Source organism: Crinia signifera, chromosome 7 (assembly GCF_055691185.1).
Source record: "Crinia signifera chromosome 7, ASM5569118v1, whole genome shotgun sequence".
NCBI classification, from domain to species: domain Eukaryota; kingdom Metazoa; phylum Chordata; class Amphibia; order Anura; family Myobatrachidae; genus Crinia; species Crinia signifera.
Genome location: NC_139223.1, coordinates 79,745,046 through 79,760,372, shown reverse-complemented (window position 1 = coordinate 79,760,372; position 15,327 = coordinate 79,745,046). Strand labels below are relative to the sequence as shown.

The window sequence follows — 15,327 nt, the reverse complement described above, 5'->3', positions numbered from 1 at the left end:
CTCACAGAATCACAAGTGAGCTAATTAGCTCCATCTGTGTATCTTTTAAAATGTGTCAGTGATTAATGAGTGCAGCTGTGCAGCAGCTAGGTTGTCTGGAAAATGTGAACTGTTGGTAGCTCTCGAGGGCTAGGGTTGGCTACCACTGGTGTAGGTATATTACTTTTGATGGCTTTTCAAGACCTTCTTTGAAGTTTTTTTTTTTTTCCCCCACTACAGGTGAATATTAATCATGTATCAGCCAGAACCAGACAAGGGCTACCCAGCTTACCCACAACCAGGATCCTACCCACAACCAGGATCCTACCCACAGCCAGGTGGATTTTACCCACCACAAGGTTGGAATTATAATATATTATTTTGTGTGTTATTTATCTATTAATAAGAGTTTTGAGATGTTGGCTGGTAGTGCAATAACATTTAAAAGGTTCTTATCCAGAAAAAAAGTTTTAAACCCTGTCAAAAAGTTATTTGCTGGCATAGTCTCTTAATTACCAATCTCTTAGCAACAGCGTTAAACCTGATTATTTGCTTTCTTATCGCAGGGATTAAAACTTTTTTTTTTTTTGTTTATGAATCTTGCTGAGGCATAATCCGCTTCATGGGCCAGGCACACCAGGTGCTTTGTTTATGCACGTTTCCTACTATGAACTTTGTGGAATTCAAAATATATATATATATATATATATATATATATATATATATATATATATATATATATATAGCGATGCTGCACGGGTGGCACTCCAGGAGTAACGACAGGTAGACAGGTGTCAGGTGACCAACGTTTCAAATGTTATATTAACACCCTGATGAAAAATGTTAATATAACATTTAAAACGTTGGTCACCTGACACCTGTCTACCTGTCGTTACTCCTGGAGTGCCACCCGTGCAGCATCGCTATATTGGACAGAGACTTTCTCTCTCCCCCTGGGAGGGCACCCGACCCTACTATCCTGACATTTGGAGTGCCGGCCATCCATCGAACATTTATATATATATATATATATATATATATATATATATATATATATATATATATAATTTCATTTGCTCTGGCAGCAGTGAAAAAAAGGTAAAACATTTTTTGGGGGGTTTAATTTTGGAAACTAGAAAGGATATTCTATTTTTAAACTGGGACAATCTAGGTCTGGGGTAGCCAACCCTAGTCCTCGAGAGCTACCAACAGTGCATGTTTTGCAGGTCTCCTCACAGAATCACAAGTGAGCTAATTAGCTCCATCTGTGTATCTTTTAAAATGTGTCATTGATTAATGAGTGCAGCTGTGCAGCAGCTAGGTTGTCTGGAAAATGTGAACTGTTGGTAGCTCTCGAGGGGTAGGGTTGGCTACCACTGGTCTAGGTCGACCACTGAAAGTCAACAGGTTGGAGGGTCGAAACAAGCATTAGGTCGACAATGGGAAGGTGAACATGAGTTTTTCGGGTTTTATCCCGAATGTTGACATTGACACCGTCTAAGTCAGTGGTAGCCAACCCTAGCCCTCGAGAGCTACCAACAGTTCACATTTTCCAGACAACCTAGCTGCTGCACAGCTGCACTCCTTAATCACTGACACATTTTAAAAGATACACAGATGGAGCTAATTAGCTCACTTGTGATTATGTGAGGAGACCTGCAAAACATGCACTGTTGGTAGCTCTCGAGGACTAGGGTTGGCTACCCCAGGAAGTGTACTGTGTTCCCTCGCATTGCTCAGGCACTATTTTATTCTCCCACCACACCGTAGTGGATGGTAGAGCATGAAATATCCCCTGTCGGCTCAAAATTTGGAAAAAACTTATGTCTATCTTCTGACTATCGACCTAATGCTTGTGTCAACCTATAGGTGCCCATACACGTACCAATTACCCGGTACTTTTTGTGCTAAAATAGCATTGCATCCCATGCACAACGATGCTATTTTAGCACAAAAAGTACCGGGTAATTGGTACGTGTATGGGCACCTTAAGACCTGTTAACCTTCAGTGGTCGACCCAATGCATGTCAACCTTAATTGGGTCAACCTACTTACCGTAGCCCATACCCGAAGCACCTATTTGGGGCCGATGTAAGTCTTCTCGTGATCCCAGGTCTGGCGCTTTCAGATTTAACCCGGGTCACCCATTTATACAGAGGTCAAATTGGGTTTAACCCTTCTTATGACCTGGGTAGATTTTGCCAGGTTATAAGCTTTGGTGCTTTCACACTGCATCCCGGGTTCGAGATGTGATGCGAAAGGGGTATAAGTGTATGGGCACCTTGACAGCAACTGTCTAGTCCAAATTTGAGGACCTATAATTCTCATTTAGGGTAGAGGAATATATTCGTATGTATAGCTTAAAATGTAGGCTAAGTCGGTATGAGGTTTTGGTAAATATACTGTACACTATTAAAACTTACTCATGTTTGTTTTCTGTGTGCAGGTGATGGCGTTTATCCACCCCCTCCACCATATGGAGGCTCCCCACCACAGCCAACAGGTATAGAACAATAATTAAGTACAGTCATTACTTAATGTGATACTTCCTTTTCAATATGATCTATGCCCTTCATAGTAATGTGAGATCTAGGAAAAGTTGTGCGCATATGTACAGTGGAGTAACTATAGTCCCGCAGCCCCCGCGGTGGCGGGGAGGTGCTAGGCAGGTGTGGGCGCCTGGGGGGTCTGCGGGACGATAGTTACCACCTGGTCCTGGCTCCCGACTCCTGCCCTCCTTACCCCATTGCCGCCGCTGCCTCTAACCCGACACGCAGATCTGTGTCGTGTGACGGGCGGTCCCCGGCTCCGGCTGCAGTGCAAATATAATAAGAGACACTCGGAAAATGGCTGCCCCCATAATGCTGTATGGGGGCCGCCATTTTCCGAGTGTCTGTTATTATATTAGCACTGCAGCCGGAGCCGGGGACCGCCGTCACCCGACACAGATCTGCGTGTCGGGTTAGAGGCAGAAGCGCCGGCGGCAATGGGGACGGGTAAGGAGGGGGTTAATATTTCGGGGGGGGGGGGCATATGTACCACAAGCGTAAGGATTGACTGAAAGGTGTCAATATGCACTAAAATCATAGTAACAGAAAAAGACAATAAGCTATTAGCTTTAATAAAAAAAAAAACATAAATAAACATAAACGCAAAAACATCTTCCTTTGGTAAACATACGCTCACATTTCTCACAACATAACTATGCAATTGCCTTGGTTGTCAAACAATAAAACTGCAGCAATTTCAGGCTGAGCTTTAACCTTTGATCTCTACAATATATTAATGTGGCAATGAAAGTTCCACAATTTTTAGTCATAACCACACTCGATACATTTCATATAGGTGGTTATTCTGGTTCACTTGCAAAGGCAAATTCACTCTCTAATCATGGACAAAACCATGTGCATTCAGGGAGGGGCAGATGTATCATGTGCAGAGAGTTAGATTTGGGTGGGGGGTGTACTTCAAAGTGAGATCTATATTGCAGTGTAAAAATAAAGCAGACAGTATTTACCCTGCACAGAAACAAAATAACTCACCCAAATCTAACACTCTCACTGCACATGTTACATCTGCCCCACCTGCAATGCACATGGTTTTGTCCATTTAGAGCAGGCATGTCCAACGTTGGCCCTCCAGATGTTTTGAAACTACACATCCCAGCATGCTTTGCAATAGTTTTAGCATTCTCTAATAGCAAAACTGTGGCAAAGCATGCTGGGATGTGTAGTTTCACAACATCTGGAGGGCCAACGTTGGACATGCCTGATTTAGAGAGTTAATTTGCGTGTGAACCACAATAACCCCACATAGTGTGTGTGTGTGTGTGTGTGTGTGTGTGTATAGTTCTGATTTTATGTGTCAGGCTGCACATAGGGAAAAAGAATACAAAGAAGAATGTCCCATATTTCGGGTGCACCTAATCATATGTAAAATGTAACTTTTATTGAACAATGATAAAAACTGTGAAATATTTTAAAATGACACAAGACAAACAAAGTAGGAAAATACAAATATTTTAAATGAAGGTGGCAGACAGACAGCACTCTCAAATACACTTATTTCAAAAGATGTGTATTACCTAGACTCTATTGTGTTTGACATGCGGGGTGACATTTAATAGAATGCGTTTTTCACTCACTTTCAAAATCGCCCATTACCGCACTTTATTCAATCGCATTTTTTGCCGCAAATTTGCATATTTAATGAGGTGTGTATTCCGGAAAGAAAAGTGCGCTAATGGGCGATTTTTTTAATCATGAAAATGTGCAAATTTTAGGCATGAAAATGTGCGAATTTGAGGTGGGGTGTGTGTGTGTATGTATATGTATATATATATATATATATATATATATATATATATATATATATATATATATATATATATATATATATATATATATATATATATATATATATATATATATATATATATATATATATATATATATATATATATATATATATATATATTCTCATGGCACTCTCTGACTTGTTGTTGCTATAGCGGCACTCTCTGACTTGTTGTTGCTATATTTCCCATGTTGTCTGTTCCTGCATGAGGGCACCCGGCATTTTCTTTTTTTTTTTTCTAAAGAGCAATCGCACCCACTGACAGGTATATTATGGACTGTGCTGGGGGGTAGTTATACAGAGGTAGATTTTCCTAATGTAATCCAACAGGATTCCAGGAAAAACCCGCACCAGTCATATAGAATCCAGGATATTTTGCTTTAAAATGGCATATTTATTCAGCCCAAGCTCGCATCAAACAGAGCATTTTAGAAAGCATATTAGACACCCAACAGGCAGATACATGCAAGATACATTACAGGTCTCCTCAGCGGCCGTTTTGGTGCTAAACAGCACCTTTCTCAAGAGGGGTCTTACAGAGAGAAAGGTGCTGTTTAGCACCAAAACGGCCGCCGAGGAGACCTGTAATGTATCTTGCATGTATCTGCCTGTTGGGTGTCTAATATGCTTTCTAAAATGCTCTGTTTGATGCGAGCTTGGGCTGAATAAATATGCCATTTTAAAGCAAAATATCCTGGATTCTATATGACTGGTGCGGGTTTTTCCTGGAGTCCTGTTGGATTACATTAGGAAAATCTGTGTGTGTGTGTATGTATGTGTGTATATATATATATATATATATATATACCGTGTTTCCCCGATAATAAGACACTGTCTTATTTTTTTTTTTCAGTCCAAAAACACCAAAGGGCTTATTTTTGGGGTAGGGCTTATTTTAGCTCCTCAGTCCTTCTTTTAGCTACATCATGCCCCTCAATCACCTTATACTTTAAGCACAACTGCCGCTTTCCTTTCCTTCTGCATTTTTCAGTCACTCAGCCTTTCCTCCGCCGCCGCTCTGTCACTCCGCTCCCGTCTTTGAACAGACGCCACTCAGTCCTTGAGGTGCGCAGTGACGTCACATGCACAATGCATCCCTGGGACCGCTGATGCCAGCAGAGGCTTCAGCGGTACCAGGGCTGCTACCGTAGCAGCAGCATCCATTTCATGCGGGTGGGTGGGGGGGTTTAGCGGAGCTGGGAGTTTAGCACAGGGACTGGGCAAAATGGGGATTAAGCTAGGGCTTATTTTCGGGGTAGGGCTTATTTTGGACCGTTGTCCAGAAATAAGGGTAGGGCTTATTATTAGGGTAGGTCTTATTATCAGGGAAACAGGGTATATATATATATATATATATATACCCCGAGCTCATTGGGCCGGACCTGGTTCCGAAAATACGGGGGACAGGTCCGGGGCTGGTTATGCTCAGGAGGGGGGACCCCACGCTGTTTAAAAAAAACAAACAAACACTTTAACACAGATCTGTGCAGGGTTCTGGCAAATTCGCATATCAGAACCTGGTCTAAATGTTTGGCGATTTTTAGACACCTTTTCCCAAATTTGCATATCATTAAATATAAATTGTGTACTTTTCAAAGGGAAAACATCTGGATGCGAGTTCCGGCGTGAATAAAAATCGCACTTTCAGAAAGTGAGATTTTGCAGCAAAATCTGCAATTTTTTTTGCCGTTTTTCTCATCTCATTAAATATGCGAATTCGGGAAAGTGTGATTTCAGCTGTTTTTTACGAAAAGATTGCAAAAGTCAAATTTTCGCATCTCATTAAATGCGGTGTCTATCACAGTATTACCCTAATTACACAGGCTGAATTTTTGCATGAGTGCTGGATCACATTACATTGCTCAGTATATCACCGGCAATGTAACCCCAGATTGGCTTAGTGGCATAAATATATTCCCTGTGTAGGGTTCTCTTATGCTGCTTTCACATTGCCTAAACGTTTGAGACCCGGTATTTTGAAACGGTATTTAAAACGGTATATTACCGTTTTAAACCTCTTTCACAACGCACAGGTTTACAGTGTAAAAGGAGGACAGACAGTAGCTATGAGAGCACAGTGCATATGTAATGAGCGGCTCATTACATATGTGCATATGTAATGAGTGCAGTGCATATGAATGAGCCATTCATTACATATGCGCTCTCGTAGCTACTGCCTGAGTCCTATATACCGGTTCAGAGCCGTGTAGGACTCTGCTTTTTACCCGTTTGCAAATACCGGTTATTTGTAACCGGTAAATGCACACTGGCACTTTAACACTGCAGCTCTGACCATTTTAAAAGGCTAAAAAATTGGCAATATACAGGTTAAGAGCTGCAGTGTGAAAGGAGTACTAGTGGGATATATATTATAAGTCAGTCTATCTGGGCAAACACTTGCTATGGCAATTAATCACCCACTGCGGGCCCGCACGTGGGGATTACAGTCAGCCTTTGAACCTACAGCTCCCCATCAGCTAACCGTGTTTTAGGAGTATGCACAGTGCTGCACAGGTGCAATGGGGCTGGATATTAGGGGTTAATGCCCCACCATATAATCCCAAATCAAATGCCCTTACAAGGGCTGTAGGGTATAAGCCATTTGCGAACACATAATCAGTAAATACAATGGTAAAGAAAATATCAGTGTGAGAGCTCAGCGATCTCACACTTATTTATTTTCTTTACTATTGTATTAAATAAGGGGGTCCTCTAAAAACATTTCTGTCTTGTGCGACTGACATCCCTCTCCCTTTATAATTGCCCATAGGGAAACCCCCCCCCCCCTCTCACTCTGTGCTTACCTTATCTATCTATCTATCTATCTATCTATCTATCTATTGAGTATGCCTTATCCAAAATGCTCGGGACCAGCAGAATTTTGGATAACGGATTATTCAGTATTTCGGAATATTTTAATATTTCAATCACGTATCTTGCATTTATGCTGTATAAACTAGAGATGTGCGGCGGCCACTTTTTCGGGTTTTGGTTTTGGATCTGGATCTCCCTTCGTGTTTTGGATCTGGATTGGTTTTGGCAAAACCACCCTTGTGGGTTTTGGTTTTGGTTTTGGATCTGGATTTTTATGAAAAAATGCTAAAAATGGCTAAAATAACAGAATTTGGGCCTGTTTTTGCCCCTAAAGTATTATTGACCTCAATAACATTAGTTTCCACTTATTTCTAGTCAATTTTGATCACTTCACAGCTTACAAAATTGTTTTCATTTACTGTAGTTGGGCCAAAAGGGTATACCGAGGTAGCTGGATGACTAAGCTAAGCGACAGCAGTCGGCATCACATACATGTGGACCTTACACTTCCAACCTGGCAGAGCGGCACTGCAGGGGCAGACAGGGTGGCAGTTTAATAAACTATCCCAAAAAAAAAGAGAAATGCTCCAAACAGCAAATACAAAGAGGTATCGGCCTTGTCATTACTGGTGGTAGCAGCTTCAGCACTCCCACTATTTCCTCCTCCATCATCCTCCAAAAATGTGTTTTTATTTTATTTATTACTTTTATCTATTTTTCTTACTTTAAACTGGACACAGCCTGTCACACTGGACACAGCCCCTTGGACACTGGACACTGCCCCTGGACACTGGACACAGCATGTCACCCTGGACACAGCCCCTGGACAATGGACACAGCCACTGGACACCGCTCCTGTACACTGGACACAGCTGTCACACTGGACACAGCCCCTGGACAATGGACACAGCCGTCACACTGGACACAGCCTCTGGACACTGGACAATGGATATATGTCGTCACACTGGACACAGGATATATGTCGTCACACTGGACACAGGATATATGTCGTCACACTGGACACAGGATATATGTCGTCACACTGGACACAGGATATATGTCGTCACACTGGACACAGGATATATGTCGTCACACTGGACACTGGATATATGTCATCACACTGGACACTGGATATATGTCGTCACACTGGACACTGGATATATGTCACGCTGGACACAGGATATATGCCGGCACACATTACATGTCACACTGGACACAGGATATATGTTGTGACTTGTGACACTGGACACAGGATATATTGTCGTCACACTGGCCACTGGATATATGTCGTCACACTGGACACAGGATATATGTCGTCACACTGGAGACTGGATATATGTCGTCACACTGGAGACTGGATATATGTCGTCACACTGGAGACTGGATATATGTCGTCACACTGGCCACTGGATATATGTCGTCACACTGGACACAAGATATATGTTGTGACTTGTGACACTGGACACAGGATATATTGTCGTCACACTGGCCACTGGATATATGTCGTCACACTGGACACAGGATATATGTCGTCACACTGGAGACTGGATATATGTCATCACACTGGCCACAGGATATATGTCGTCACACTGGAGACTGGATATATGTCGTCACACTGGAGACTGGATATATGTCGTCACACTGGAGACTGGATATATGTCGTCACACTGGAGACTGGATATATGTCGTCACACTGGAGACTGGATATATGTCGTCACACTGGAGACTGGATATATGTCGTCACACTGGAGACTGGATATATGTCGTCACACTGGAGACTGGATATATGTCGTCACACTGGAGACTGGATATATGTCGTCACACTGGAGACTGGATATATGTCGTCACACTGGAGACTGGATATATGTCGTCACACTGGAGACTGGATATATGTCGTCACACTGGACACTGGATATATGTCGTCACACTGGACACAGGATATATGCCGGCACACATTACATGTCACACTGGACACAGGATATATGTTGTGACTTGTGACACTGGACACAGGATATATTGTCGTCACACTGGCCACTGAATATATGTCGTCACACTGGACACAGGATATATGTCACGCTGGACACAGGATATATGTCGTCACACTGGACACAGGATATATGTCGTCACACTGGACACAGGATATTTGTCGTCACACTGGACACAGGATATATGTCGTCACACTGGACACAGGATATATGTCGTCACACTGGACACAGGATATATGTTGTCACACTGGACACAGGATATATGTCACGCTGGACACAGGATATATGCCGGCACACATTACATGTCACACTGGACACAGGATATATGTTGTGACGTGACACTGGACACAGGATATATTGTCGTCACACTGGCCACTGGATATATGTCGTCACACTGGCCACTGGATATGTCGTCACACTGGCCACTGGATATATGTCGTCACACTGGACACAGGATATATGTCGTCACACTGGACACAGGATATATGTCGTCACAGTGGACAAAGGATATATGTTGTCACACTGGACAATGGATATATGTCACGCTGGACAATGGATATATGTCACGCTGGACACAGGATATATGTCGTCACACTGGACACAGGATATATGTCCTCACACTGGACACAGGATATGTCGTCAGTCGTCACACAGGACAGGACACAGTGACAGGATATATGTCGTGAGTGACTTGTGTCACTGGACAATGGATAAGATATAGGCCGTCACACTGGACACAGCCCCTTGTATTAATGCTGCCCCTGTACACAGTGTACTACTCAGCAGCACTGCAGCCCCTGCGTGTGAGCACTGAGTTAGTTAGTTAAATCACAAAAAAAACACAGGGTTCAGGGCTAAATAAATCACAACACAGGGCTTAGGGCTAAATAAATCACAACAGGGCATGGGCCACAGGACAGCCCCTGGACAGTGGACACTGCAGCCCCTGCGTGTGAGCACTGCAGCACCTAGTTTGTTAAATCACACTACAGGGCTCAGGCCTATAAACAGTCACTGACTCTCAAGTCTACAACACAGGGCAGTGAGGGCAGGTCACGGAGCACAGCACAGCACGGATCACAGCACCGGGCAGTGAGGGCAGGTCACGGAGCACAGCACGGAGCACATGGCACGGAGCACAGCACAGGGCAGTGAGGGCACAGGTCAGGTCACGGAGCACATGGCACAGAGCACAGCACGGAGCACACGGAGCTTCCCAACCACCCTCTTCCCTCTCCAAGATTGGAGTGAAGATGGCGGGGCGCACGTGCGTCTTTTATAAGATCCCGCTCCCGCGAGAATCTGACAGCGCGATGATGACGTTCGGCCTTGTTATTGGTCCGGAATTCAGGCGGGAACTCCCGAGCTGGCTCGGATTTGGCCCGGATCCCCGATATTCGGATCTGTCGGATCTCGGGAATCCGGACCCGCTCATCTCTAGTATAAACACATCAACCACATGAAATGCACACCAATCTCAGGCACTGAATTTGAATGCCAAGCAATCATTTTCTTGCTTATATATAGTGCCAGTTACATATCATGTCCTCAGTAGTGCTGTTACAGATGTCCCCAGTAAGTTTTTATCCCCCAAATTTTTTTTACCACTTTCTGGAATGTATGGTTTTTGGAATAATTCGGTTAACGGATACGGGATACTCAACCTGTGTGCGTGTATGTATGTATATATATATATATATATATATATATATATATATATATATATATATATATATATATATATAGCCTGATGACAATGCCGCACGGGCATTGAACATTGAAACGTTGCAAATTAAAAGTTAAATTTTAAACTATTTGCTGAGAGGTCTGGAGTGCTACATTGTTCTGTTTGCTGCATCCCCATTTTATGTGGGCACCCGACCGGGAACCCCTTGCTGTGGTTGTGCTGGACCCCTGGACTTATATATATATATATATATATATATATATATATATATATATATATCTCAAGATCCTTTTATCATACATAAGTATGTGCATTTAATCGTACATATGTTCTGGTTCTTCTTACACTTTTTTTTTTTTTTTGATGTTCTAAATGAAATGATTAACTGATTGTATTAAAATACATTACAAATCAAAGTGCAAGAATAATGTAGCCAGCATATATTTGTTACAATGTGCTTCTTGTAGTTACTGTTTTGGGGCATTTTCATGTATAAGAATCCAATGTTTCAGGCTTTTTTTGGTTTTGTTTCATGTTTTACTCTACAGTGATTTTAGCTCCTACAACAACAGTGGTGCTGAATGCACAATTCACTGACACGCCAGTATCATGCACCTGCCCAGTGTGTCGCCAGAACATAGTGACACGAGTCGAGTATAACTCTGGCCTCCTAACTTGGCTTATCTTCGGCATCCTGCTACTTTTTGGGTAAGCATCAAACTCTGTTCACATTACAACCAGTAATTTAGCCCTTGTAGTTTATAAAAAGCTAAACTTTATTTCTATAATAAGATAGTGTATGGTGTACTGCCGTCACCGTGTATGGTGTGGCGGATCAAATAGCCAAAAATGCATAGTAATCACTTGCTTGAAGGCTTCAATACATGGCTAAAAAGCGCAGACTAAAGCGGCAGACAAAATGGGCCTAATGCTGAGTTGGGCGTTATATCCACTAACAAATATCAATGTAAAGTATGAGGATGCGTCCATGTTTTTCTGCCTTTGAGAATTAAACATTCCCTATTTACTTCTCTAATGAAGTAGAAATAAGCCTTGTGTAGAATGACATTAGGAGCGGGATGTACTAAGGGAAAAATGCGGTAAACCCCCTGTTTTCTGGTGTTTAACTGAATTTTCAAATGTACTAAGACCTTAGGGTGACGATACCCTATAGAAGCCTATGGGCTTCTAATCGCCACCCGCCGCAGAAGCCGACCCTACTCTAAGTCCCGTCCTTTATCAAACTCCTCCTTCCCCTAGCAGCATGTCACAGCTGGAGTACCTTCCGGGTGCAGGGGGTGGAGGCGGCACCGGAGACAGCCGCTGAAGCCCAGGGAGGTGACGGAGACACCACATCACAGGTATCGCGGGGGGCCTCCGCAGGGCCGTCTTAACATTAGGAAGGGCCCCTGGGCAACCTAGTTCACTGGACCCCCCCCCACCCCAAATTAGTTTGCCCAGGAGCCCACAGTCACCTCCCCAACCCTCACCTCTCTGGCTCCGTGCGGCAGCCAGTCAGCTTCCGGCGTAATGTCCCTTACACATAATTCCCCTCGTAGTGCCCCTTAAACATTGCCCATATTACTGCCCCTTACAGAATTCCCATACTGATTCCATATAAGAGGAGAGACCTCATTGCCACGTCCCTCTATCCCCACCACAAACACCCTGTCCCCCAACATACACCCCATAACCCTCTATCCCCACCACAAAACCCTGTTCTACCCACAGACCCCCTATAAAGCTTTACTCACATATACACCCTAGTCCCCCTGTTTGTGCCACATTCACTCCCTATTCCTCTACACCACTCCCAATTACACACCCTACTCTTTCACTGTCCCCAACATACCCATACCATCCAACACCAGGGTGGTGAGTCTGGACCTCTTTTAGGTTTGTTATACTGGAGCTCGAGCATGGTCCCCCTTCTGATGGCCACAACTTACCAGCACATTTGGAGCCGGGTGGGCGGGATGATGATGTTAGCTGCGGCGGCTGTGATGGCTGTCACGAGAGGGGAGCAGTGCCGCGGATCGCCCCTGCGCGCGACATCTGACAGTGGGGACCCCCCAGCTGTCCGCTGCCCAGGCGCTCCCAGTCCCCGCTGTAACAGTGCACTAGTGTGTGCTGCTGCGCCTGCTATTTAAGATTCACATATCCCGCTGGACCGCGCTAGCCAATAGGCGCTCGCGGTCCAGCAGCCACCAGTTGCTGGACCGCAAGCGCCTATTGGCTGGCGGTCCAGAGGGAGACGTGAATTTTAAATAGCATCACGTCTCCCGCACACAGCGAGCCGCGGTGGGAGCTAGCGGGGGAGATGGAGCGGGCGAGCTGGCGGTGCTGGGACGGCTCCGGCGCCAGGATAGCTTCCATCGCCCGGAGCTGGTGCTCCACCGGCACCGCCCTCGCTACGCCTCTGCCGCCACCGCCCTGATCCCCCTGCCCGGATCCCCCAGCGAGGGTGAGCGGATTCCCGGACCCCGGCCACCATCTTTCCCATTGGGCTGGGCCGGGGGCCCCTAGGTCCTAGGGCCCCCGGGCAACTGCCCATCGTGCCCAATGGGAAAGACGGCACTGGGCCTCCGTCACATTGTGATGCTAGTCACATATAATAATACATATGCGCCAGCATCGCTGCAGTGGCGCAGCAATGTATTTTAATACATCCCACCCACAGTGCCTTATTAACCAAAAGGCTAATTAGGCCACAGCTTAGGTGGTGCCATGAAGGGTATGGGTCATAGGGTCGACACATATTAGGTTGACATGCATTGGGTTAACCACAGAAAGTCGACATTTCTTAGGTTGACACATGAAATAGGTCGACAGGGTTGGAAGGTCCACACAAGCTTTACACTGCATGATGTGCCACCACATCACACAGTGTAAGGGACAGAGCAGAGCTGCTGCACACGCCTAGTGTACCACCTTTTTCTACCACATATACTGTATGTGTTGATCTGAGCCCTCAAACATCACAATGGACCAGAGAATAACTGCCAGGAGGAAGACAGGAGCCTTACCATGAAGTGGGAGATTGTGAGTTTAGAAAGTGCAGTACTGGATCTATTATGTTTGTGTATTTATTTCTTATATGTTTAACCTTTTCCTGACCCCTTATTTTATTTAAATGTAGATAATCTGTACTGTTACATATTAATACTGTACTCCATACAGTATCTAGTTTATAAAAAAAGACCAATTTTCAGGGGTTTTACTACTCCCCCAGACTCCCGTACTTACTCCAATGCGCTGCAGAGTGTGAGTTTTTGGATTACATTTGGAAACTCCCCTCTAAAAATCCTGTGTTTGCCATGTAGTGCCACAAGAATAATGTACAATACAAATAAAACCTCACAGTACAGACTGCATGGTCTGGTTACATTTTATTTTATTCATCTTTTAACTGGTGAAATATCTTTCCCTTTGAAGTTGCTGGTTGGGTTGCTGCCTCATTCCCTTCTGTGTGGACAGCTGTAAGGATGTTGACCATTACTGCCCAAATTGCAATCATCATCTGTCTAAATACAAAAGGCTATGAAGAGGATTTCCTACCATGGAATGCAATGTCCAGCAACAGAAAAATTACAATTTCTTTCCTACTGTTTGCACAATAAGATCAAGTTTGAACACTGTTATTAGTTTATATTTTTTATTTTCCTTTCCAAAGAATTTGTGAGATTGTTTACTGATCCTATGCTTCATAACTTTTGTATTGTACTTTAAAATGATGTGCCTCATTGTACATATTAAATTTATCATTTTCAAATCATTTCATTTTTATAAAGAAAGTATGTTGAATTATTTTGTCAAATTCTGTATTACTGTATGTCCTCATCAAGTGATATGAGATTAGTATAGAATATGTAGTTTCATTTGAAGACTATTACAAGCCCCCCCCCCTCTTTTTTTTTTAAGGCCATTCCCCTGTTCATTACCATGGCCTTGCAAGTCTGTCTATTCCCCTGGATCCATTGGGGGTGTTACTCTATAGATGTTATTGCTAATCATATAGCCATTGCGGGTATGCAAATGTATTACACAGTATCAATCCTGATTGGGTAATGGCCTAGGATTCCAATATTTTGGTTTTGTGTAAAACTTTTGCAAACAATTTCTAGAGGTACAAAGATGCATCTCAGCACATTTGATAATATGACTAAAGAATTGCTGATAATATTAGTTTGGGTGGAATTCTAAAGCTGGGTACACACTACACAAGATACTGGTCAATTATGTGATCCATAAATCATTGCAATGCAGACCTCGCAGAGGCTTGAAGGGGCTTGGTAAGTGTGGGGGTCTGCAGGGGCTATTTCTGTACCACTGTTGGGACCTGCAGATCTACTTAAAATGTCTCTCACAAAATGGCATCTAGCATCCTTAATAACATTTTGAGAGAGACATTTTTAATGGTAGCAGGAAGTAAATCTTCAGATGCCAACAGCTACAGACCTCGCAATGGATGGAGGGGAGGTGTCTGCACCTGTCTAGTGGTGGGCG

The 15,327-nt window shown here is 43.8% G+C and overlaps 1 protein-coding gene across 6 annotated transcripts in view; it reads left to right on the top strand.

Annotated features, from left to right (window-relative positions):
- Positions 1-14,475, top strand: part of LITAFD (LITAF domain containing) — a 39,331-nt gene extending 24,856 nt beyond the window's left edge. For 5 of the 6 annotated variants that reach the window (XM_083153371.1, XM_083153370.1, XM_083153372.1 and 2 more), the window contains exons 2-5: positions 220-338; positions 2,426-2,482; positions 11,370-11,529; positions 14,257-14,475. In XM_083153371.1, coding sequence (XP_083009497.1) covers positions 233-338; positions 2,426-2,482; positions 11,370-11,529; positions 14,257-14,365 — 432 coding nt within the window. In that variant the 5' untranslated portion in view covers positions 220-232 and the 3' untranslated portion in view covers positions 14,366-14,475. Of the gene's footprint in view, positions 1-154; positions 339-2,425; positions 2,483-11,369; positions 11,530-14,256 lie in introns of all 6 variants that reach the window. The other variant, XM_083153374.1, reaches the window with a different exon arrangement.
- The last annotated feature ends 852 nt before the right edge of the window (positions 14,476-15,327 follow it).